This window comes from Lutjanus erythropterus, chromosome 7 (genome assembly GCF_056507025.1).
Source record: "Lutjanus erythropterus isolate fLutEry1 chromosome 7, fLutEry1.hap2, whole genome shotgun sequence".
Lineage (NCBI taxonomy): Eukaryota > Metazoa > Chordata > Actinopteri > Lutjaniformes > Lutjanidae > Lutjanus > Lutjanus erythropterus.
In genome coordinates this window covers 22,546,180-22,570,839 of record NC_139323.1, presented here as the reverse complement: position 1 = coordinate 22,570,839, position 24,660 = coordinate 22,546,180, and the positions used below count along the sequence as shown (strand labels likewise).

General features: G+C 38.9%; 1 protein-coding gene across 7 annotated transcripts; it reads right to left on the bottom strand.

Annotated features, from left to right (window-relative positions):
* Positions 1–625: 625 nt before the first annotated feature.
* Positions 626–20,678, bottom strand: LOC146324014 (GRAM domain-containing protein 2B). Of its 7 annotated transcripts, none has more exons than XM_084723214.1 (13): positions 20,483–20,678; positions 8,082–8,258; positions 6,635–6,701; positions 6,433–6,505; positions 6,235–6,338; positions 5,929–6,027; positions 5,659–5,730; positions 5,204–5,272; positions 4,987–5,083; positions 4,554–4,643; positions 4,045–4,150; positions 3,436–3,543; positions 626–2,875 (listed from the first exon to the last, which is right to left on the bottom strand). In XM_084723214.1, exons 1-13 carry the CDS (start codon positions 20,572–20,574, stop codon positions 2,857–2,859), a joined length of 1,173 nt encoding a protein of 390 aa, XP_084579340.1. In that variant the 5' UTR covers positions 20,575–20,678; the 3' UTR covers positions 626–2,856. The 7 variants fall into 7 exon arrangements, with proteins under 7 accessions (XP_084579340.1, XP_084579341.1, XP_084579342.1 ...); XM_084723215.1 differs by having other exon boundaries at positions 6,635–6,698; XM_084723216.1 differs by having other exon boundaries at positions 8,082–8,255.
* Positions 20,679–24,660: the final 3,982 nt, after the last annotated feature.

Here is a 24,660-nt window from a genome sequence, read left to right as displayed (position 1 = left end):
CCGTTGGACTTGAGATGATGACTTGAATGCACCATACAGAGTTTAATCAACTCATTAAGTAGACTTCCCAGCATGCATTCATTCAACTCATCATCAATGTAAATATTTACATCAATGAGAAAAGATTAGTTGATTTCACTAAATTATTGTATGATTTTTTTACACTGCAGAAGATGCAGGCAGGGGTGAATGAATTATCATAATGAATACATGCAACCAAGTGTAATTGTCCAGTTCAGTCTGATTTGTAGTTGAGTTTTACTGCTTCTAAATCTATCAATTTCCAAATAGTGTTAGCAAGATTTTAAGTTGCTTTCTGTAAATGTAGCCTAGAACCCCCATTTGCCAAAAAATAGTGACGCTGTATAAAATATGAAAACAGAACACAATAATTTGCTAATCGTTATTTGAAAACAGTAAAATAAGTTAAATGTTGACCTCAATCACTGAATTGAGGCTCTATTACCTCAAACATTGGTGCAAAAAGCAAATATGAATGTATTTTGTGAATGGTTTCATTCTTCAGTTCACCTGTACCACTCCCAAACTTTACTTGATCAATTAATTTGATCCATTCAGTCAGGTCTTCTGTAGGAACAGTAAATAACAGCAAATACAGAAAATATTATTTACTTCGCATTTGATTTATTTTGAACAATAGCAAAGCCATCTCACAGAGACTACTTTGAATTACACAGAATGCAAATAAATATATAGGACCATAGTAGAATTAAGGACATTAACAATTGATACAAAATTATTTACAACACTTTGAATAGTGCAAAACCACACAAATACTGCCCTCATCATTGAGATTCTTGCATTGAGTCCGTTCAAGGACAGTGGATGTGTGTGTGTGTGTGTGCTGCCCCCTGGTGGGAGGTTATAAGAACTGACAGTATGGCATGTGGACTAAGATAAACATAAGAATATGACTGTCTTGATGCAGAATGTAGCGTAATTAAACTCACTCACTACACTGTCAAGAAGAGATCCACAATGAGGGTGATGGTAAATCATTGAGATGTGGATATGCATCGTCAGGTTAGTTTGAAAAGGGTCATAAGAGGGGAAAAAAAGAGAAAAAAGCATTCTGAGAAGCTGAATAAAGTCACATCAGTTAGTAAAGTCAAATGAATCTCAATGAAAAGCAGTGTTCTTTCTCAAAGGGACATTTGAGAAACCACCAAAGCCAAGATGTACACAATGTGAACCCCATCATCACAAGCACTAGACTTTGAAATGACAAAGGAAAAGATGACGACCTAAAACCACGTGGCAGGTAGTGCCCACCACCCCTGAGTGAAAACAATTTTAAAAAAAGGTCTTAGCACCATCAGATACCACAGAACGCCAGCTTTGCCATTTCCCCTCAATCCAAAAAACACGGCGTCTTGGATTGTGACAGGCACCACACATTTTTTTTTTTTAAAGTGCGCTCGGCTCGCTTGAGCTCTTATTTTTTCCCCTCACATCTTTGTTTTTTTTCTTTCTTACACAATTTCTTCCCCACAAACATCAAGCTCCATTTAAAAACAGCACACAAAGATAAATTACATTTTTTTCCATGCATAATAATTTGTTTGCATATTGAAATTTCTTCTTGGGACCACTTTGTTTTTTTTGCTGTTGAAATCTTGGACCTGACATTCTCCTCTTCAGGTGACAAGAGTGAGAACTCAAATACAGTATCAGTCAAGTGTCAATATTGCAGACACATGCATGAACATTAGAAATACATTATTGGTGCTACTTTAAATAACCTGAAAACTCTAGAAATGCCACTTGGCTGCCAAGAGGCCTGTCAAAGAGAGAGGTTTGTATTTTTTTTAAACACATGTCCTGGCAGATATCAGACAGGTTTCAAATCTACTCTTGAAGACCAAAGTCATAGAAAAGTACACAAAAACATATCGATGCCTCTGACTCGACCTCCTCGTGTCCTATTGTACTAAATATTTGTGCATTGATGATGCTTTTGTCCAGTTGAGACTGCAGGAACAAATTAACCTCTGAGCATCGATCATTAAACAGGTTTAAATCACGCCAAAGACGAGGAAAGTAATACTGCAATCGCTTCTGGTTAGAGAGAGAGAGAAAGGATAAGACCATCAGGAGAGTGTCAAGCCTCTGTGGGCTGATCTGATTTTGAGATTTCAGCGATCATCATGTCAGCCCACAGCTGATTAGAACCATTTGTAGAGAAGAACCCGGCAGTTAAACGATTTAAGGACAGAAACGGTACAAACCACTGATAGATGGAAGGGTAAATAAGAGATAGAAAATCATTGAAAAGTCATCTCCGTGCACTCATGCAAAAGATGTGCACTGTGTGCGTCTTTGGCTATGCATAGCACTACGTCTCAGGTGTTGAGGTGCAATAATAAGCACTACAGCAGGCTAATGCTGATCGGTATAGCCCTATTCAGACTGCATGCTCAGGGAGTAGAGTATGAAGGACAATGGATAACACAGTTCACAGATGTGGAACAGTTTCTGTCAGAAAACTTGGCTAGAGTGGCACGCATACTGTAAGTTAGAGCCGTTTGGCTTTGGTTTGAAATGACTGACACGCTGCAACCAGGCAGGGTGTGTATGCATTTTGGCTCGGCTCTGTGTGACTAAAGTCGTGGCATGTCCGTTTGTCTACTGCACTAAGAGGAGGTATAGCCCTTCAAGTTAACAAGTTGTCTCTGAAATTGCACAAGTTGGCCATTTTTTCCTCTCGCCAACAGCAGAGGCCATGTTGGGAGCACAGTCGAAGTATGTGAAACTTCTCCCGCCGTGTTCTGCTGGAAGAGGCTGAAGTAATCATCCAGTCATGAGTCAACCAATCTCTCCTCCAGTCGCTGAGTGTTATGTGTCTTGGTGGTACCTATGAAAAGAGGAGAAGGAACGAGTTGAGAGGGACGAATCAAAACCAAACTCAACACACGCCTCACACTACACAAGTATTTAGTTGCTTAGCAGTGAGGCTACACCTATTACAGGAATTAATTTTCACTGTTTCCTTGAAACGGGACGAAGCCAATTATGCAATAGAGTAAACACCAGATCAAAGGGAACATCAAAGTAGAGAACTATATTCTGCAAACAAAACATGTAAGCTTTTTGCAACTTTCCTAATGGCGTGAAAACTGCTTAACCTCAAAATGAAGTGGTTGTTCTGTGTATTAGAGCATGAACAGTTGCTGTGGTTGACTGTGCCTATGAAAACAAAAAGCTGTTTATCTTTTTTATCTTTTTTTTTTAGACCCTGAAATTAGATATTAGAATGTCATGGAGAATAAAGTAATATTTAACAAATATGTCAGTCTTCTGTTTTTTTCTTCCCTGTTCTTAAGCGCACTACTCTGACCACTGAGTGGGAGTAACGTGTAAAGACTGAGTTTACACATAAACACACACATAAATCAAAAGAGACAAACTTCTTACCCGCTCTGTAAGGTGAACTCAGGAAGTGCCCCAAGGGACGTCAGCTGTTCCTCCAGGGCCACGATACGTAAACCAATGTAACCGGAAGACAGCAGCAGCAGCACAACCCTGTAACACAAAAAATATGACGCGTCACATTTATTGCTCATTTACTCACTGTGATAAATGTTGATTATATTTGCTTACTGCAGGTACATGGAGAACCATCGACAGATAAATATTTGATTTATGCCTATATAATTATAGTCCTTTTAACAGGCACTAAAAACACTGCATGTCATATTTAAATTTCAATAAACCGCACTGCCAGTTAACATCACAGTTTAAGCTTAATTAATGGGATAAAATACAGGAAACGCTGTACAGGTTGGCGATAAAAAAAAAAAAAGGTTGGCAAGCTTATTGTAATGTAATGAGATCCTACAAGATCACCTAGTTTGTTAGAACCAGACAGGTTTTTGAAATTCATCAGCCTTTCCTTTAAGAAGTGTGACTTCAAGAGTGAGAACCTGATTTAGATTAACGCAAAGGAAGATAAGGCACAGGATTAAAAGAGAGGCAGAAGAGAGGAGAGGGCAGAGCACGCTATACAGAGAAAATACTACTCACAAAATCAAGTAAATGAAGAGTAGAGTGTTGAGGGTGCTGGCCTCTCTCTGAACCAGCAGGGACTTGGCCTTTTCTGTCACATTCCAAACCCACGATCCACCGGACTCTGGAAAAACAAACAAAAACAGAGCATCAATATCACAGTTCTCATGTTGGTTTGTTGGACCTTTGTTTTGCTTTCATTTCTGCAGCATATACTGCATATTTTGTAGATGACTGTGGAGAGTGAGGTGTACAGTGAAGCTGTGAGCAAACCTCATCTCAATATCAGGAAAGCCATTATGATTACAAAGGAAATAATGGGTTTCTCTGTAACTATGCAAAGTTTCAATCATAGACACTTTCTAAATTTGCTAACATCTATCTATCTGGGGATCAAACACAAGCCACTTTTTAGTTGCAGTGTCCAACATGATGGTCAGTGGTCTAAGCTACCAGCCAATTTGATAAATAAATTTGCCAACTACAGTGAAACGTTTTCCTTAGCTTGACTCTTATCTTTGAGTTACCTGATACTGAGAGCTCCTCTGAGGACGAGCTGTCACTCTGCTGCATGTGCAGGCTCCTGAAAGCTGAGCCATTCGCGTTAGGCACTGCCTCTGAAATTGGAAAAGAGGTGGGGGAAAGAAATCAATGTTAGCCTGCGAACAGACCTTGGACTTCATGTGTCAACTGGCTTGGACAGAAATAAGAAGACAGATAACAGCACCAAAACAAACTGTCAGCTGACAACAGCCATGTATAGATGGACAAAAAAAAAAGGATTAGCATTACTCTCAACTCACAAAATGTTATTGCAGACATTACAATGCTATGAAATATTGTTTAAATATATCATACATGGTAATTCCATGTGCAGGTAACATTTGTTGTATTAACTAGGTTTGCTGTTTAAGTGTAAACACCATGAAAGGAATCAATCAACTGGTTTCAATCTCTCACCTCTGTGTGGTCTGTGCAGAGGCTGGTCCTGTAAAGGTTGCGGCTCAGAGCCATCGAATTGGTCAAAGCTGTCATCCAGACTGGACTGGCTGGTGTTCTATCGAGATAAGAGAGCAAGGATAACCATCACAAACTAGTCCGATAGTAAAAAAATAAATAAATAAAATTATACTGGAGCCCTATGACAGTAATGTGAGACATTTTGAGGGTCTCTTACCACAAGTTTGCTCTTATCAAAGCTGTTTTCAGCAGAGGAGAAGACAGGACTACTGTTTGTGCTGCCATCCTGTAACGGAGAAAAAGGTTTAGATTTGAATGCTTTAAAAACTGCCTAGCCTTCATACTGACAGCCTTATCAAGAAGTTCGTAGGTTTGATCGTGTGCATGCTCTGACACAGAGGGAAACAACCCTGCTATTGTAACCTGTCGGCTTAATCCACTTTCAATTGTAAAATTCCAAAGATTTTCAGAACAGTTGAAATACTTTCAGTCAGTTAAAAACATGAAACAATTTCATTTTCTGTTTTTAAATGAAAAGCAGTTGTGTCATATAGTATCAACGTGTTTTACAATCTGGTTACAATGAATTGCAGTGTGATGTACTTGTTTTCCCTACAGTTTTATAACATTCACCATTGCAGAACTTCATAACATCTGACCTGAGCAACTCACCTCTATCTGAGGACACACTGAACGTAGCAGCTGAAAACAGGATTCTCTGTTCCGTAGTGACACAAACAGGTACTAAACAATGAAGGGGGATTAAAAAAAAATATATTAGTTATTAGTCATCTGCCCTGCTGGCACAACTGAACCATAAAATAGACTCAGTCACTGATTCGATTTCATCTAAAGCAGAGTTCAATGTGACTGATCAAAGCTTCTATTTGACTTTGAACGTCTCTAGTTATTTAACAGACTGTATAGCCTTATCAAACTGACCTTCTCTCCTTCTGTGGTGCGGATTGACAAGGCGTTGGGAACCAGCAACGCCGTGTTCTGCTTTTTTACTATGTGGATGCAGGAAACTGGAATTACTACCTGCCAGAGCACACAAACAGAAAAAAAAAAAAATCAGGAAATGTCTTCTTTTGTGCAAAGCATCAGAAAGTGGGTAATAAGGAGGAGCTTAAAGAGATTGAAAGTTATGAAAGAGATACTAAATTAATATAATTTTAGATTAGATTAAAATATGACATAATAACAATGTCATAAGTAAAGAGGAGCCAGGGTGGAGCTGCAGCCTACCTTAGTGTCCTTGAGCAGAACTGAAGAGTAGAAACAGGCATGTGTGTCAGTGATGTACAGCCGACCGTGGTAGGGCACTTCCTTCTGCAGGGCACAAATGTATGCTGGGAGAGGAGAGGAGCAAAAACACTTTTCAGTTTTATGTGGTTCATTCGTTCGGTAAGTCGTTTATTTTCTCTTTCAGTTGTGTTTACCTACCATGTATCAAGTCTTCACTCTTGGGAATGTCTGGAAACAGCTGGTGGAATGTCTTGTTGTGCTTCATGAAACTCTAAGAGAGAGAAGAATGAAAAAGAAAAAAATCAGGACACTTGACATGATGAGCAGACAACTGTTTTCAAGAGCAGTTCGAGGCCACACAAAGTCAGAAAACAACATTAAAAGTGTCTCAAAGACTTACACTTTGTGTGCCAGTGCCCTCCGTCCTCTCAAAGCCTCTGCTGTCAACATCAAACGTCTGTGACCTGCTGAGACAAAAGAGTTTCAGAGTCAATTTTAAAGATATCAGCAAGTTCAAGGTAATATGAGAAGATGCAGAGCCACTACGTGACCACACATTTTTACTTTATGCATTTTCATCACAACCACCTCTGAGTTGTTAAAGAAACCCACTACATTTGCTAAATATGATCACGTTTCAAAAGTGTGAGAGAGCAGTTGAAGTAAGGGTCATCAGAAAACATTCTGTACAACATACCAGTCAGTCATCTGGGGAATTAAATTATACAGAATTGCTTCACATTTATGTTGACACCAGAAGTGACTAAGGCATCACAGAGCTTAGATGACTCAAGATGGAGTTACTGTGAAGTCCAAAATTAATCTTTTTGCACTAGAATTCTCATTGTTTTGCTTGATTGCAGTGATCCATTTACGTACTTTCTAAGTTTAAAAAAAAAAACTCAATTCTGAATATGTGCAAGTTGTTGCACTACAGCAGGTCACCGTCTTAATAATTGTTTTTTGTCTTTTCTGTATGTGAATACAATGACGTTGGTGACTTCTGCATATGGAGACGTAACATGCATCGTCACGCTGTGTTCATGTACACAGTGCATGTATTGCCTCCACCTCAATGTTTTTGGGAGGACAAGACGATCATTTTATGATAGAAAAAAATCAAGGTAAAACAGAATGGGTCTATATTTGTTTTGTAATTGCTTGGAGCCCAAAACTGCAAAAGTAATATCGTAAAGAGTTCATAATACTCACTCTAAAATGACATTTTTTATAGGCCTACTTCCTTGACTGAATATCTGTAAGCACCATGTTCCTCAATCCAAAATGACACATGTTGAAAGAGTGATATATGTTGTTTATCTAACATAAACAGCAGTAAAGATAAGGATTGTTCTTAAAACCAATAAACAGGAAAAAATCTACATCACACATTTGAATCACGTGAAAACACAGTCTGTGTCTGACGGCTGTGCAGTCATGTGTGTGTCACGACTTAACAGCAGCTGAGAGTTTGTTCAGGTCTTGTGATACATGATCAGAGTAGCTGTGAGTCTCTGCTATGTCCAATGTGTGATTTTATGTATTTTGAGACTGAGAAATGTTTCCCACATCAATTCATCGCTTATTTTCAAGGTTTAGATTTTAAAACAATTTAAAGATGGAAATAACAGTGAAAGCATGTCAATCTCTCTATATACAGACCTGTGCTTTATAAGAGCTAAACGTTCAGCACTTGTATGTATGAATGTAAAGATTCATATTTAACAGTATTTAAAACCTTTTAGGGTTTATTTTTAAATAATTTAGGATATTAGTTTTTTTCCCCAGGTGCCGCAGACATCTCAATGCATTTTGTACAATTCCCACACTTTTCCCATCAGTCCTACCTGATGGCTACTTGTCGGGTGAGGGTTTTGTGCTGTTGCTGGATCTCAAGCTGGGCTGCCTCCAAGCTCAAGGCTTTTCTCGTCTCCACCTTCTTGATGCTCCCATTACTTAAGCTGCTCCTGCTTTTCTTCACTTTGGCTGGCAGCCCGCCACCGCCACTCTCTACCGGGTAACTGCTGGATATGGAAAAAAAAAAACACATTTAGAAATATACAAAATACTCAATGATTTTCATGTTCACATACAGCAGGAATAGGGAATTTCTCATGATAGAGTTTCAGCAAGGACATCACATTACACAGCGCGGCAAGTTCAGCACCGCAACTATTGACAGACGAGAATCACAGCCAAACAAAACACAGACAACGCTCTTCACCTCCATAGAAAGATAAATTCAAAGATTGTGACACTACAGTGTGTCACCATCATCAAGAACATCGCAATCAAATACTGCATTTCAACAGCACAGGTTTTACATTGACTTGGGATTATTCGGAGGTCTTGTTTACTAGGCCTAAATCACCCCATTTCAACTCATATTAAAGGCTTTGTGATGACTACACTGACATTTTGCAGACAATGAGCTATCTTATCTCTATTATGTGGTGGAAAGGTTACACTTTTCCAGAAAGTTTTATTGATAACTGTTGCGTCAGCAGTCTGGCTGTGGCTGCTTTACAAGCTGATCAACGTATGCTGATGCTCTAAAACTGACAACCCACTGCAAATATACAATTTCAACAAACTGTAAAAAAAAAACCTGCCCTCTATAAACAGGGTTGAAGTGTTTACAACAGCACGAGTGCTCTTAAAAGGCTATAACCTGTCCTTGACCGGAAACAAATGAGCTGGAAATTCACTGAAGGATAAATGACACACATGTAAAGCTGTAAATTATATTAACAGTGACAACAGGACACTGGCTTAGGTGAAAAAAAAAGTCAAAAATTAACTTGACAAAACTACTGAAGACAAACAATAACAGGGACCACCTTACCTGGTAAATTTAAATCGCTTTGAGGAACGAAAACTCATATACCTACTGACAGTAGGCATTTCTTTTTCTTAGAGAAAAAACAAACTCAAAACACTCTATTATCTAAAAGCTTTAATCACTGGCCTCAGACCAAAACTGCGAGGTTAAAAAAAAAGAAAAGTTCCAGAGATAACAAAACACTTGAAAAAGATTTTTAAGTCCTCTTAAAGTTCTAAATGTGTAGTCCAAGAGTTGTTGTCCCAGTTAAGTCAGAGTCCTTCTCCACATCCTGCCAGAAAAAAAGACTGTTGCAGTGCTGAAGTATGAATGTGGCAGTAAGAGGAAGCCACTTTGTGTTGAGAATGGTGTGACACTCCGTAGTGGGTGACGTCAAGCTCAACCACTCCCCCAGAGCCAAACAAGCATATCACACACACCACACACACACACACACACACACACAGACACAGAGTCAATGGAGCGCAACACAGGCACTGACATGCTTAAGAAAACAAGGCCCATCCCATAAAATCTTCCACTGACAAACATTATCCAATATCAAAATCCCGTCTTGTTGGGGTTTGTTCTCTTGGAGCAAAATCTGGATGAGAGGCTTTTTTTTAAAAAACAGCTTAGAGTGTTAGTGAGAAAGTAAAATACTTGTGAGGTGCTCAGACTGGCCCATCTAGCCTGATCAAGGAGTGGTGCATTTCCCATGTATCCCCTCAGGCAATCATGGCAAGGAAACAGAACAACACAACTTCAACATAATGTGAGTTTAAGGAAGACTTTTGAGAAATTCTTTAAAAGAAGTCATACGTTTGAAAAAGTCACACTGGCTCTCAACAACCAGCAGCTACTGTTTTTTTCAACCTGTCAGTAAGCCCAGTCTAATATCTATTTCTCTACAGCATCACCTGAGTAAAGGTCATAGCAAAAAAGAAAGACATAAAACGCAGCTTTAACCCTGTAATTACTTCGTCCTGCTATGATAGGGTGACCAGCAACATTAAACCTCATACCAAAAGAGAACTTTAAAACCAATCAAGGGATGTTTTCCTCTTTGTGAAGTGTCATGTGTCTAGGCATTAAGCATGTTAAAGCTGCTACAAAGACCCTGCATAAGCAAACAAGAACATCTGTAAGAAGATTGTCTATTCCTATAAGGTTGTTCTTAATGACTGCCAAGTCAGATTCTCCTTAAATCACATGAAATAAGCCTGTTTACATTTTCACATGTAAAGTTATAGTGAGTAGTATGTCAGCTAATAATAAAGAAATAGGAGGGGGTTCTTACTTAGAAAAAAATTATTTTTGATCTGATATTTTGCGGTCATGGCAGGTGAAATACTACTGCTTTTGTCCAAAATCAGCAAAATATCAAAGTTTCTTGTAGCTATAGGTTTACATTTCTCACCTGCAGAAACTTCAGAAGTCAAACTAACCATTATAAACAGGTCCTATACTCTAAAATATAATAATCTACCATAAATTCAATGTGCAAAACAGCTTATAAACTTTGCAGAAGGTAAGCTAATGTTTAGACAAATATAACACACTGAGAGCAATTTCCTGTCAGTGCTGAACTTTTGACTAGTTTGTGTTCAAATATGCTCACCTGACCTATTTCCGCAAGGAAGGAGGTTGTATACTGTCTATATTGCAGGGCAATATAGACAGTATCTAACTGTTTGAGTTTCTCAACAACTTTTTCTCTTTACTCAGAACTAACCGTAACCATTAACATGGCCACGTTGAAGCCACTTCCCGTAACACTCAGGAAGCCACCAGCAAGATGAGCACTAAAAAAATATACATATATCGAAACCTCAGGTTAAAGGTTGTAATTTTCCCACAAACGTTGGCAGTTTAGAAACATGTATTCACTGGTAATGTTGTAACAGTAAAGTTCCTGTGATGACAGAACCCAGACTATTAGAGGTGTAACAATAGCTTAAATATTGCAATATCACAATAAGAAAATATCTCAATACCATAACAACTGTGATAATAGTGTTTTTTGTTTTTATTTTATAAAATGATTCCTGTATCAGTTGCCAATGTTTTGCATGTTTAGGTCAGGTCACTTTTATCTTATTATAGGAAAGCAGAAGTACTCTCAGTTAAAAAGGGAAAACATCTTGCATATCAGCAATATAAATGCTGTACACATCACATTTATTATTTAATAAAGGACTTTTTGTCAAGTCACCATTTTGTTTGTTCTTCATTATATCAATTAATATATCATGGCCTTTAGTGTGTGGTAATGTTACATCCCAACAGACTACAATTTTCTGTACCTTCATTAACACCATGTCTCTACAGTTTTTGTCAATATACATACATACAGTCTGGAAGTCAGCCATTCAGTTCTACTGGGTTCTATTATTACAGAGGTTTCACAAAATACTGTCAGTCTTTATACTGGCAGGTTGAAATTGGACTGTTTAAAAGCCTGTCTTAATGGAGAAACCTGAGTCAGCCTGAGAGCCTATAAAAAAAGTTCAAGGCCAAGGCCATAAAGGCTGATCAGGTGTGTGGCAATAACCAGGGTAAAAAGAAAAAAGTCACTGAAAGGTTACAATGTGGAAAAAAACCTTATTGTAAAATGAATGTGCTACACAAAAGTGATGTTTCTTAATGACGAGTTCATATTTACGAAGCAGGAGGCGGCCAACCTGAAATGGGTGTGTATTATAATCAGATGGGAGGCCTTGACCTCTAACCTACTTCCTTGAAGGAGCACTATGTCATACCACCTGACAAAATCGATGTTGGGCCTAGCACGTCTGACATTTCAAACCAAGCCTGGGCATATCAAATTCTCGGCAGCATCGGATTATAAAGGACAAGCACGAGGTTATGCAGGCATACTTATCTGGACACGCTCCAAAGTACAATTTGCCACCGTGGAGGAAAAACTAAAGCACAAACAGCAAGCACACATGATGACATGTTCTGTGTTGTAGAGATTACTGAAAAACATTCCAGTTTGATCCATGATTTATCTGCATTTGTTCTAGTACTTTCTTAAGACGCCAGACAAATCACTTTATCACAGAGCTGTCATGGTCATTAGCTCATTATGACTTTGCTTGTATGTTTTCCTGGATTTACAGAGATCTATTGAGAAAACAGTAAATCTGTTCAACTTTTCCAAGGAAATCGGCTGTTGATCAAATAATTAATGTGAAGAACAGATAAAAATCTGTTGACTAAATAATTTTAGGCTACAAACTTAATACTCTTTCAAATTGGTTGGTGAGGAGGAAAAAAAAACATACCCAGCCTTAATTTTAAAATGAATAATCCTACATTTGCTGGATGTTGCCCAAGTCAGCCCTGCTTTATCTAAGACAGTTTGAAAAATATTGACTGGCATCAGAAATGGGATCTGTTTGCTCGCCTTACCTTCCCAAATCCTCAGGGCAATTAGAATCAGCCACAGCACCCTTTTGGTTCAACAAGCGTTTCCCTCTCTCCATGACCAACAAAGTTTTCCCTCCACTCTTTCCACAATGTCTAAGAGCTTGCAGCCACCACTGGTTGAGGCAGCTAAATGAGGGAATATGGCAGTTGTACCTTTTGCACTTAGACCCCGAGCACTGACGGCAAGTCAACAGAGTGTAAAGGTCTGTCTTTCTGCAGCCAACAAAGAGCTTAACATGAAGACAGTGCCAGAAACACACAGCAGGAAAGAGAACTACAAAAGAGTAACAAAAAAAAAAGACTGGTTGAGGTTCAAGCCTGAAATGCCCTCCCAAGCTTTGTCCCCTCTGAGGCCGTCTCAGCCCATGTTGTTGTGGAAACGGCTGTAACAGCGGGGGGTAAATGGTAGAAATGCAGGGCTTGAGAGAAACATTGCCAGGTTATTCTCAGTTTACATGGCCCAACAACAACATTCAATAGCCTATTCTCAATAACAACAAGGAGATGGCTTTAAAAACAGCCAGTGCAATGTGCATGACAATAGCTAGCTCATACTCTTTGTCGATGGTGTAAATGGGGTCATGACACATGGGAATATTTGTGTTTGACTGGAGGGAAACCAGAGGAAAGCTCAGGATATAGATTAATGTAGTGCGCTGTAAATACAATACACCCTTCTTTCATTCACAAACATCAGCTGAGAGCCACTGTTTATCAATAGTCTATTTCTATGACATCACTGTCCAGGAAACTCAATCCGACAGATAACATGCAATCATGTGCTTGTGACATCAGTCCTAATTTAGCCACCATCTCCTGTCTAACCACCCCCTGCTATGTTTTCACTGTAAATTTTGTGCTGTCCAGCTGTAGGATGGACACAGAGACAACTGTTTTATAAGTAGATCTTGCTTTAATTACAACACAGGTTTGACCCCATCGACAACCATGTGGCCCCCCTGAGCCTGAAAATGAACCTCCTGAGTGCTCACCAACATACTACATATTTGTCCTGTGTACCAACAATATAAATGGTCAATGGTAGGCCGTCCTTTGATGTCAAAGGTTCAACAGGGAAACTGACCACCGCCAACCCGACTGGATAAGGTCACTTCCCAAATCTCTTCAGACTCAGAGACTGCAAACACTTCTCAACAGAAAAACCAGCCTATCTTAACCAAGCAAATGAAACGCTGACAGCAGAAGATCTCCCAAGAAGACATTTAAGTCACTATTTTTGGCCAGACCAGTTAGACGTTTACAGAGATGGTGTGAGCAGGGTACTAGAGCCGCAATGAATAATCAATTATTAAATAAATGGCCAACTATTTCCATAATTGATTAATTGGTTTGAGTATTTTTTGAAGGAAAAAAAGTCAAAAGTCTCCAATTCTGTTTCTTAAATGTGAATATTTTCTGTTTTTTTAACCTTTATGACAGTATAGTAAATACCTTCAGACTGTGGGCCAAACAAGACATTTGAGGACGTCCTGTTGGTCTTTGGGAATCACTGATCAACATTTTTCACCATTTTCTAACAGTTTACATACCAGACAACTAAATGATTTTTAGAGAATAATCAACAATGAAAATAATCATTAGTTGTAGCCCAACAGAGAACATAACTTATTCATAATGCTGCCAAGTGTGCAAGATGGGATAATTATTCATTAACATTACACAATAAATTGAATATAACCTGCCAGCGTATGAGCTTTTCCATGAGCAAGTCTACCTTGTGTTTGTCACTTCACAATTTATCTACAGATAAGACTTGCACAATACTGGTGAGGAAGTGTAAGGGGTCATCTCATGATAAGGTAGTTGTTTAAAAATATTCCTCCTATCATGAAATTGGACATCTAACTTCACCACTTGAGCGTTAACATGAAAAAATCATTGCAAATGGTTTGATAGGATATTTTGTTGTGTTATACAACATTAGCACTGGCTCTTTTATGATTGAACGTCATCTTCAAATCTTTCTATTCAATTATATTACTTCTTTAATAACTAAAAGACTTCACTGGTAATTTATTTTATATGAAACGGGGAGAGATTTCTTCAGAACGGGACATTCCATCAGGCAGCTCCTCGGGGTACAGGGTTAGAATGCTTTCATCTACTGTCCCAAGATGAGACAGATGATCCAAGGAGTCCTGCTGCAGACGTCAGCATTACGTCAGCTGGTCTTCAGCGCTAGTGTCCCGAAGACAAAATTGCTTCTGTGTGAAATGCTTATAAGCTTTCCCACAGCCAACATTACTGGAGCAAAAAACATGAGCTCTGGGTTCACATGTGAGGCTGACAAAAGTTCATCTAACATCCATGTAATGTCTCGGAGACCAGCAGAGAATTGGCAGAACCAGATAGTGTGAGAGCACCATCTTCTGGAGAGCCGTGGATAATTTCTGTCATGTGAGCTGCAGAGTTGCCATCATCAAATCAAAAACCATTTAGCAAGGGAAAAAAAAAAAAGATTGTTGCAGTTGTGCTTCACTGAGAAAAATGGGCCAATTAAGTTAGTTTCTGCATGCATCTGAGAATTCTAATCTGTGGCAAGATAGTTGAAGGTTTAAACAAATCTGACCAACATTATGACAACTAAGTTTGATTCATAACCGAAACTAACAAATGACTGCCAAAACGAGAGACAAAATATCATTCTGGGTTGGACTGAAAGGGATTATGTGTGTACGTGTGTGTGTGTGTGTGTGTGTGTGTGTGTGTGTGTGTGTGTGCGCGCATCAGTAGAGCAGTCAGGAAGAGAAGGGAAGCAAGCCAGTGGTCATGGCGAAATAACATGCAGTCTGTGGCGCCCAGCCAGGGCTCAGTCTGCAGGAAAACTGCCTGTGTGTGTTTGCCAAGTGGAACAGAGAGAGTGTCTGTGTGCATGTGTTGCAGAAGAAGAGTGCATGTGTTTGAGTGGGAAGTCATATGGCCTTGTGCACGCAGCAGCTCCCTCTGCTTCCTCAGTGCTAACTAGGCACAGAGACAGAGAGCGTCTTTCTTCAAGGCAACTCTATGGACTTTCCGCGACCAGGCATGTGAGAAGGGGGGATGGTGTGTTTTGGTAGTCAACGGAAAATCCCACCTGACTTTAAAATTGTCAAGTAAAAGTAGGCCACTCTACTGTATATGAGGGAGGCTTGGATTTGTATCTACTGTCGAATTTTGTTGAACTCTGCTCTTCAGAACAGCAGGCTGTCTGGGTGAAAAGTCATACCCAAAACTAGTTTAAGTTTTGTTTTGGGGATTTTTTGCCTTTATTAGATAGGACAGCTGAAGAGGAGAAGGAAAGGGGATGACATGCAGCAAAGGGCCACAGGCGGGAGTCAAGCCAGCGACCACTTCAGAGGACTAACAGCCTCCATACATGGGGCAGATGCTCTACCAACTGAGCTACAGGGCCGCCCCCAATACCAGTGTGTTATTTCTTTTTTTTTTTTTTTTAAGCTGTATATGACTACACATGTATGGATGCAAAATTATCGCTTTCACCGTTGTATGACTTGGGTCAGTTCAAACCCTTTTAGTTCGTCACCATCCTTTGACAAAAAAATTGCGTACAGTACACTGCTGGGACTAGCAGGGTCCTGTTTTGGGGTGAATAAATTACATGGTATTTGGACTGGTGCATAGACCTGCATACTGACCAATAACCAATACCACATTTTAAGCATTATCAGAGGCATTTTCCAATATTTGTATCAGAACAAGCCTATTAAAAGTTCAAAATATTTTTCATAAAACACAGCAGGAGGGTTCATCCATGTATCGTGGAAAGCAAAGTGTATTAACTAAGTCCACAGCAGATGATTTCACTAATTAGTACTTCCCTGCTGAATTCCTCCTGCCCATGAGCATAATGATGTAATTTGTTTATGTAAATTAAATTAATTAGGAAATAAAATTTGCTTAGATGCCACAGGTCTGTTAGGTTTTGCCCTTTTTCTCTCATTGTGTGGCCACACTGAGTTTGTACGCACTAGGAAAGTACAGAGTCCAAAGCACTCTTAACTTTCTTCACAAGAAAGGGAAAAAAAGGCTAATGCATTATATGTATGGCAGAAATAAAGTGCAGCGCAGGGGTAGAGACAGACTCTCCTGAGGGTGAATCTTTTTCTGAGAAGAGTGGATTGCATTTTTTTTTTTTTTGGCTTAGTCCAGCCTTCAATGAGCAGCTTACCTTGACACAGCAATGCCAAGGTAGCGTTCCGACTTTCCAAAGGACTAGGTTTATCTTGAAATGAAGATACTATTAATAAAATAAAAGTGTTTTATGACCAAAGAAAAGCCATTCTGTCAGCAAGGTATGATATCAAATGTTATCCCAGTATTCAAAGTGCAGCAAAACACTGACAAGCTTTAACTTGCACGTTCAGATAAGCTTGCATAAAGCCTTGAAATTAGACTGACCTATGACAACTACTCCACTGGAATTCACCAGGCTACTGTGAGCACCAAAAGGTGAAACGGCTAAGAAGAATATAGCTTTTTTTCATGGCTCTGTGACAAGGGCAGAGGAGTGGTCATTAGCACTAGCCCAACAGAGGCAAAACATAACTTGAACAGCTGGTTAGTACGAAACCCTCCATTTAACGATAAACAGTCCTGCAGATGTGGTTTTCATCCTCTAACTTGAGCTTTTCCTCCACGCCTGGAGCATATCTCATAATTTAGACCTACATGGTCTTCACTGCCCACAGCGGAGAGAAAGGTCTGTCCTGGGAACATCTTCCTGGAGCCAACAGAACGCCTGCAAAGCTGCCACACCCAGCCTATTCCAGGCTCCTCCATCTCAACAAGCTTTGCAGCTATGCCAGGTTCTTCCCTATTCAAACAAGTCTATTCATATTTTGCCTCTGTGTGCATTGCAAACCTGTATGCAGAGCGACTAACAATGAGCTAGCAAGTTGGTGTTGAATGTTAAGGTATGTGGTGCAGTTTAATCCTTCAACACTTTTTTTTGGCATTTTTACATTTTAAAGAAAGATTTAGTTACATAAAGAACGAACAGACAAGAAGATAGAGGGGACAAAATGCCCGTCACTGCCACAACACTCTCTTATACATGTGTATGTTGTGGAAACAGATAATCACTCAACATACCATACTACAGGCACATCATAGCTATGCTGATAACCAGAAGGCCATGTCTGATTGGCTCTTGTGCTCCAACAAATGCCTATCTATGGGGAGGAAAGTTAACAGCAATGCTCTGAGGACGAGGAGTACTGACAGTGAGAAACACAGAGCATTTATATAACACCATGTACCACCTGTGGTCGACTCATGGGAGCTAAAAATAGGCTTTTCTGAGAAAACATAGACTTGCTCATCCCATGTGTGACAAGCGTGTGTGCGTTTCCCTGGAGGGCCGAGGGAAATACAATATATGTGTGGACGTTTTAAGAGTGTGAGTGAATGTAGTTGTGCATAAATGCGCCCCTGCCAGGCTGGCCTGCTCTGAATCTCAATGAGGCTGGATCAACCATGATCATGACGGAAGGACAACAAGGGATGCCAGTCTGACCCACATAAGACAGTGGATGAAGTCATGGTTTCTGAGCAGGAGGCACAGGCGAGATTAAGATCCAACCAGATCTGGACTAGCTTTTCTTTATGCCACTCTACCTCATGTAATGCTGTATATTTACACTGCCAGGAATAGACACTGGACACAAACAGCACACATATAATATAGTTTATAAGGTCAGTGTGGGTCAACTGGAAATGTGTCAATGAGTAAACAAACATAAGACCACAAATGAAGTACCCACTCTGTGTCTGCACAAACACTCCACAGAAAAGCCTAATATTAAACTAGGGCTGAGAAATATACCTGTATATATTATGGTATGAAGCTAGATACTAGGACTTAACAATTTTGCAGTATCTAATTGCGATTATTCTGACTGACTTTGTAGTGATTTGTAATATTTGAGGGAATGATAATTTGTACATCATTGCTCTCAATCTAAAAAAAAACAAAACAAAAACATTATAGTGTATACAGTATAGTCTTTTTTTTTGCAGGGATGTGTACCAAATAGGGGTGTCACAAATCTCCAAATCCACAATTGTATTTGACTTTTGATTTTGAGTTCACAATTCAAACTTTTTTTTTTGCACTGAGCGCTATGCCATTGACTATCAAATCTTGATTTGCAAAGGTCATAGGTTTATGTCTATATGATTTCAAGTGTCACATAAAGGCTGGTAAGGTACTCTGTGTTGTTACTGAAGTGTTCATACATGCACTGGATGCTGCAAGTAGGCATAAGCAAAGTGGAGAGTAAAAACAATACTGGGAAAATTTCTGTTTCTCCCTTTGAATTTGATTAATGAAACTGAAAGCTCATTTTGACTGATTTAATATTGAAAGTGTAACCCCCTTAGTACCAAACAAACATGTTTTCTGAAGTCTGCAGAATATGATGTGTAAGCCAAAACATCAATATTTAATTTAAAAATGGTAGTCACACACACATTTTCCCATTACCAAATATCACACCTGCAAATTAAAAATTGAAGTTCAGCCCTACTGGATATCGCCTTAGATTTTGGATATCATTACTGTTTATCATGACATGACATATGTGAGTGATGTCTTTTCTTGGTTTTAAAGGTTGCATTTCAGTAAAGTAGGACTACGACTAATCAATACTTTCATTACCCATTAATCTGCCTATTATTTTTTTGATTAATCAGTTACTTGTTTGGTCCATTAAGTGTGAGAAAATATGTTGAAAATTGTTGATCACTGGTTCCCAAAGCCCAAGGTGACATTCTCAAATGCCTTTTTGTCCACAACCTAATACCAATACCAATTTACTGTCACATCAGACTCAAGAAAACAGAAAACTTTCACATTTAAGAAACTGAAATCAGAGAATTTGGACATATTTATCAACTGAAAAAAGGTTTCAACACAATTAACCGATTAACAAAATAGTTGGTGATTCATTTAATTGCTGATTTGATTAAGCGTTATAGTAAAGTGAGGTGGTTTTCTGAACTTAACAGACTGTACTTTCTGTTGTTATTCTCCTTTACCCACTTGAATTACACCTACTTTACTGATGATTATTTATCAAAAGCCTCATTGAATTAATATTTTATGAAAGCACAAATAGTCATCCCTACAGTATTGCTGTAATATCCATAGAGGTACCTGATCAAAAATAATGTGCTGTTACATTTTGTCCATATAGCCCCTACCAGTATGACATTTTAGAGAAAACGTGTATATCGAGTTACATCGTATGTTGCGAAGTAGCTTACAAATATCTTGAAATTTACAAGTCTTATCATACGGCCATAGGTCAAAATAGATATGACCATCATAACCTATGAAAGTATTTTACAGATATATAGTCATCATTCCGCTTACAAGTAATTGCAAGTTACAACAAAAAACATTTTAATGAGATTATTACAAGCATGCTATGATGTCAGGTGATTAGGCCATCTCCTGGTCAATCAGTGACTAACTACGCCAACAACGTAACGTTAAGCTTATTGTAAAAGACGAGATTTTCCAGTATTAGTGGCCATGTACACTAATAAGGCAAAGATGACCTCACAGTCACCGTCTACAACTTTAAAATGTTTGTTTTATTGAGAGACCAACTACAATGGTGTTTTACTGGTTAATTTCAGAGTCAATTAACGCAACTGACTGTATCACTGAAACGTTACCTCTAAGTTAATTTAAATGCCAACACATCTACAGACAGGCGGATGGTTAGCATGCTAGCATCATCCAACCACTGGCCGAACGTATTCGTCCCCTGCGTACATTTCAGTTAAAATACAGTCCTAAAATATGTCTCCTGGTTCAGTATTAAATATTACTTTAATATGAGATACAACAATCCAGCCGTATTGTTGTCATCAAAGAAAAGCTAACGGTTAGCATCCACCCTGTTGATGCTGCTCACCCAGCCGGCAAGTAGCGGTTCAGCTAACCACATTCATTCCGCTCACCTCTCTTTCATGAAGTGTTTGATTCTGACGATTGCCTTCTCGTCGATCTTCCGCAGGAAGGTTTTCAATCTTTCCCTCTTGTTTTCGAGCATTCTTCCCTCAGCCAGTGGTCGTCGGATCGTGTAGAAACGACGGTCCACGCCAAACTCCACCGTTCTTGTTTGGCTTCTGCTTTTTTTTTTTTTCTCCCCTCACTTCATCTACGGCTGATTAAGATAATGAGCTTAAATCGGACCAAGTCAGCCGACCAATCAGCGCCCGCGACGACTTGTGAAAAAACGGTCATGTCAGACCGAATCTCCAATCAGAGCGAGCTAGTACCGACCGCCCATTTCCTTATATGGTATCCGGGGTGTACCTTTTCTTAAGATAAGGCCTGCATTATTATTGTGCTGGTGTAGTCCCTTTTAAGCAATAATTAACGCGTTTATTTCGCTTTTCACGTGTTGTGTTGTGGACACAGTGTGTGTGTACATACAGTGTTTCATGTTTTACATCGCACCATACATAATCTTACAGATAAAATGACTGTCCTTGTACAGCAGGGTGGGGCTGTATAGCTAACTGTTTACATACTGCTTTGCATAGACAGAAAGCTGAGTTTTATTGCAAACCTAAATAAGAATGTTAATAGTAAGAAAAAACAACATGCAATGATTATTTGATAAATGCATACTACATACAGTATAGTATTCCCTTAAAAACAGTTCTTGTAGAACAAGCATTGAGTATTTTGGTTTTAAGAACCACAAAAGCTGCCATGGTAGCCTTTAATTAAATTTAAAAAAAAAAAGTGAAATTAAACCCATAAATCATAATAAGCGAGCAACCAATGATCACATTCCTATCCTTCTGAATGGAAGTGGAAGCCAGTGACTCAGAAGGCTGGTCAGTTGCTCAGCTGGTGGCTTTTATTCTAGTGCCACAGCATGAAACACTTCATTTTAGCCAAGCATTGTGCATTCAGTTAATGAAAAGACAAGTCTCTGACCACCTCCCCCGTCACAAGAGTGAGAGAGAGAGAGAGGCCACAACTGTTGCAACAAATGGCAGTCACACACCTAAACCAACAGACCAGGGGTATAAGGCTAAGTCATAAGTCACACTGCAGTCACACTGGATGACTGTGTATGTTACTTGTGACTACCTTATGTGTTTCAAATATGTTCCAGTGGTGGTGTCAGACAGTCTTTTTATGTTAAATGTGTGGGTTTGATCTACTTGTTTACAGCAGTCATTATTGCATTCTTGAACAAGGTGTGTGATGTTTTTTTGTAGCTGACTCTGAGCTTTGACCTTCATGTGAATAAAAAGTAAAAATACATATCAGGCCTTTGCAACTGGTGGGACTGTGAGCCAAATGAGGCCCTTTAACTACATAATTCTGGCCTTTTGATCGTTTATAAATATGAAAAAATAGTAAATGCAAGATTGTGTTTATTAAAACAACTAGGTACTTCTAAGTTTATGGGTGTTTACATTGTTTGATCAGTAAAGTAATTTTATTAGTAGGCTAATGAGCCCATTTATGTCTGTTTTAACTCAGCCTGTTTAAGTAAATGGAATTTGGAGGGATCAAACTGAATAAAAAAAAAAGATATGAAATACAACACAGCGTTTATTAAAACAGCAAGCCACTTCTAATCTAGGATTGCAGAGGTGCATTATTTTTCTTGTACTTTTGTTTGCATGTTTATTTTCCAACCATTTTACATACATTTACATTCCTAACTTTACAGGTCGGACATAGGAAATGGCACTGTACTTTTTCTCTGGCCATCACATCATGACAAATCAGTGCGTTACCATTAAAACACAGTTCACTCTGACTATAATACAGCTTTCTCAAGAGTATTTCACCACCCTACTGATAGAGACCTTGAACACTTTTAGAAAAAAAGGAAACCAGTCACTTTCAGGTAGCAGCTGCACACAAATCTTAGCATCAAAAGCCCCTATTTTTTTTTTTCAGTGTGCAGCTCGGGAGCTGCCACACCACCAGGAACAGAAGAGGCAGTGTACAGCCACATGACACAGCAAACACACCACCCTCACACAATCTGTCCTACACAGCCAGCCCCCGGTCTTCCCCTCCGTCTCCTCCGCCAAGAAACAAAGCGGATATGAGAGGAAATCACGCTTCACAAGGAAGTATATGACGCAATGAGTGGGTGCTGATGCTGCGTAGGCAATAACGGGCGTTGCTGTGTTGATTCAGCGGAGTGACAGATGGATTAATGACCGGGCAACGTGGGGAAACCACGCAAAGACCGCTCACAAAAGCCCAAGCTTCACAGTGTGATGGTTAGCTTGAGGTAATTTGATTAATCAGACGTGTTTAGGAATATGAACCACGCACAGTATCATGACCTTGAGGCCCTGTGTTGCAGAGAGGCACTGGGAAATTGATGTGAAATTCAAATTCAGCACACAATTACAGCTGAACAAAACTGTATTTCCAAATGTGAAAACAGGGCATATTGTAGACATGTTTATCCATCAGAGTAAATGCTTGAAGTTCTTTAAGGCCACACACAGAGTCATGAGGCCTGAATTATTCCCTCTTGATCTATGCAATATTTGTAAATGGCTTCCTCATTATTAAGAAAAAAACAAACAAAAACCACACCATCTGTTGAGAGCCAATGAGCTGAGAGCCACAGAAGAGGGCATATTCAAATATGCTTTGTAAACAGTAGCAACACTTTTTTTTCTAGCTTACATTTACTGGCTTTTATTACTTTCTTTTGTATTTTTCTATTATTCACAATAACAACAGAATCAAGTTTTGTCTTTAATTTTCATGCAGTTTATCATCTAAAAGACATTTCTATATTTAATGTATGAATATAAAGCAATGATACGGACAGCTTCACTGTTTATTGAATACTGTGTAAAATTCAAATACACTATAATGAAATACTGCACACAGATTACTGGCAGTTTGTCATAAACTATGACAAGACAATTTTTCATTAAGAGACAAGTTTTCTTTTCTTTTTTTCCCCTCATTTTCAAATCAATGTTCATGCAGAGCCAGCAATGAGGAAAAGTATCATGGGAGTAATGTCAAAAAAATAGAATTACAATAGTTTTAAAATTGATTTCATTATGTTGTCATGCAGGGATGATTCTGTCCCAGGCTTTTTTGATCTGTATGAATGGTTGATCACTGTAACTGTCACTATAAGTGGTTTCGACTTTATAAAGTTTCAGTTTTTTGCATATTAATCCTCACGAAAATGGACTTTGTCTTTTGGTTATCAAAAAAATTTGCAAGCAAAGCGTTTGACTTCAATCTATGCTCGATCAGTAACTGCAACTGTCATGAGAAGAAGGATGTACCTTTTGAAAAGTATTGGAGTGAGAGTGTAAACAAATTAAATTTCAAATATTTCAGAAAATACAGAATAGGGCGTTCACACTTCCACAGACAACTGTGAACTAAATCAACCTTTGTTCCTTTTTGAGCCGGTGAACAACGAAGACCTTTATGTTCAGATCTCAGTGGGTTGATGTCTTTCCAAAGTGGGCAACAGCCATTTTGGAAATTAACAACAATAAATACACCCCCCCCCCCCCCCCATTTCATCCAGTCTCTGATGTTGCCACAGACAAGCTTGCTTTGAAAATATAGAGCTTATCATGTATGTCTCTGCAAGAAGAGAAAGTGAGATGTCCTTTCTTTAGAGGACCGCTTATTATCTGTTGCAGGAATGTTTTGCCAGAGAGATCCTCATTATCAGCTGCAGGAGTAAAAACTGACCTTGGGAGGCTCGCAATACCTTGGCCTGGAAAAACGAGGCTGTGACGCACAGACAGCTGCAGCCGTGCACCATACCGCACAGGTGTGGAGGAATGCTTATGAGGCAGGATGAAAAGTACAGCACAGGCTGTACCCCTACTGAAAAAAGATTGAATGTACATTTTTGGCATATTATACTTAAAGATAGTATAAATATAAAAAAAACTGTTTCTATTTCCAAACAAAACCTAATATTTGGAAATATTACTCAGTATTATGTATGTCAGAAATAAAATTTTGTAAATGTCTGACAAAGACATATAGATGCAAACATAAACACAACAAAACATTATGTCATGGCAGCACATAATGGTTATGTCATTGCTATTCAAATTGAATAGAGCTTCAACTTCAGGCATTTAAATTAGTAAAA

Coding starts and splice junctions, on each gene's coding strand:
- LOC146324014 (XM_084723214.1), bottom strand. CDS start 20,574: ATGCTCGAAAACAAGAGGGAAAGATTGAAAACCTTCCTGCGGAAGATC. Junction 5,273..5,658: donor CAGTGTGTCCTCAGATAGAG/GTGAGTTGCTCA, acceptor TCTCCGTTACAG/GATGGCAGCACAAACAGTAG. Junction 4,644..4,986: donor TCTGCACAGACCACACAGAG/GTGAGAGATTGA, acceptor TTCCAATTTCAG/AGGCAGTGCCTAACGCGAAT.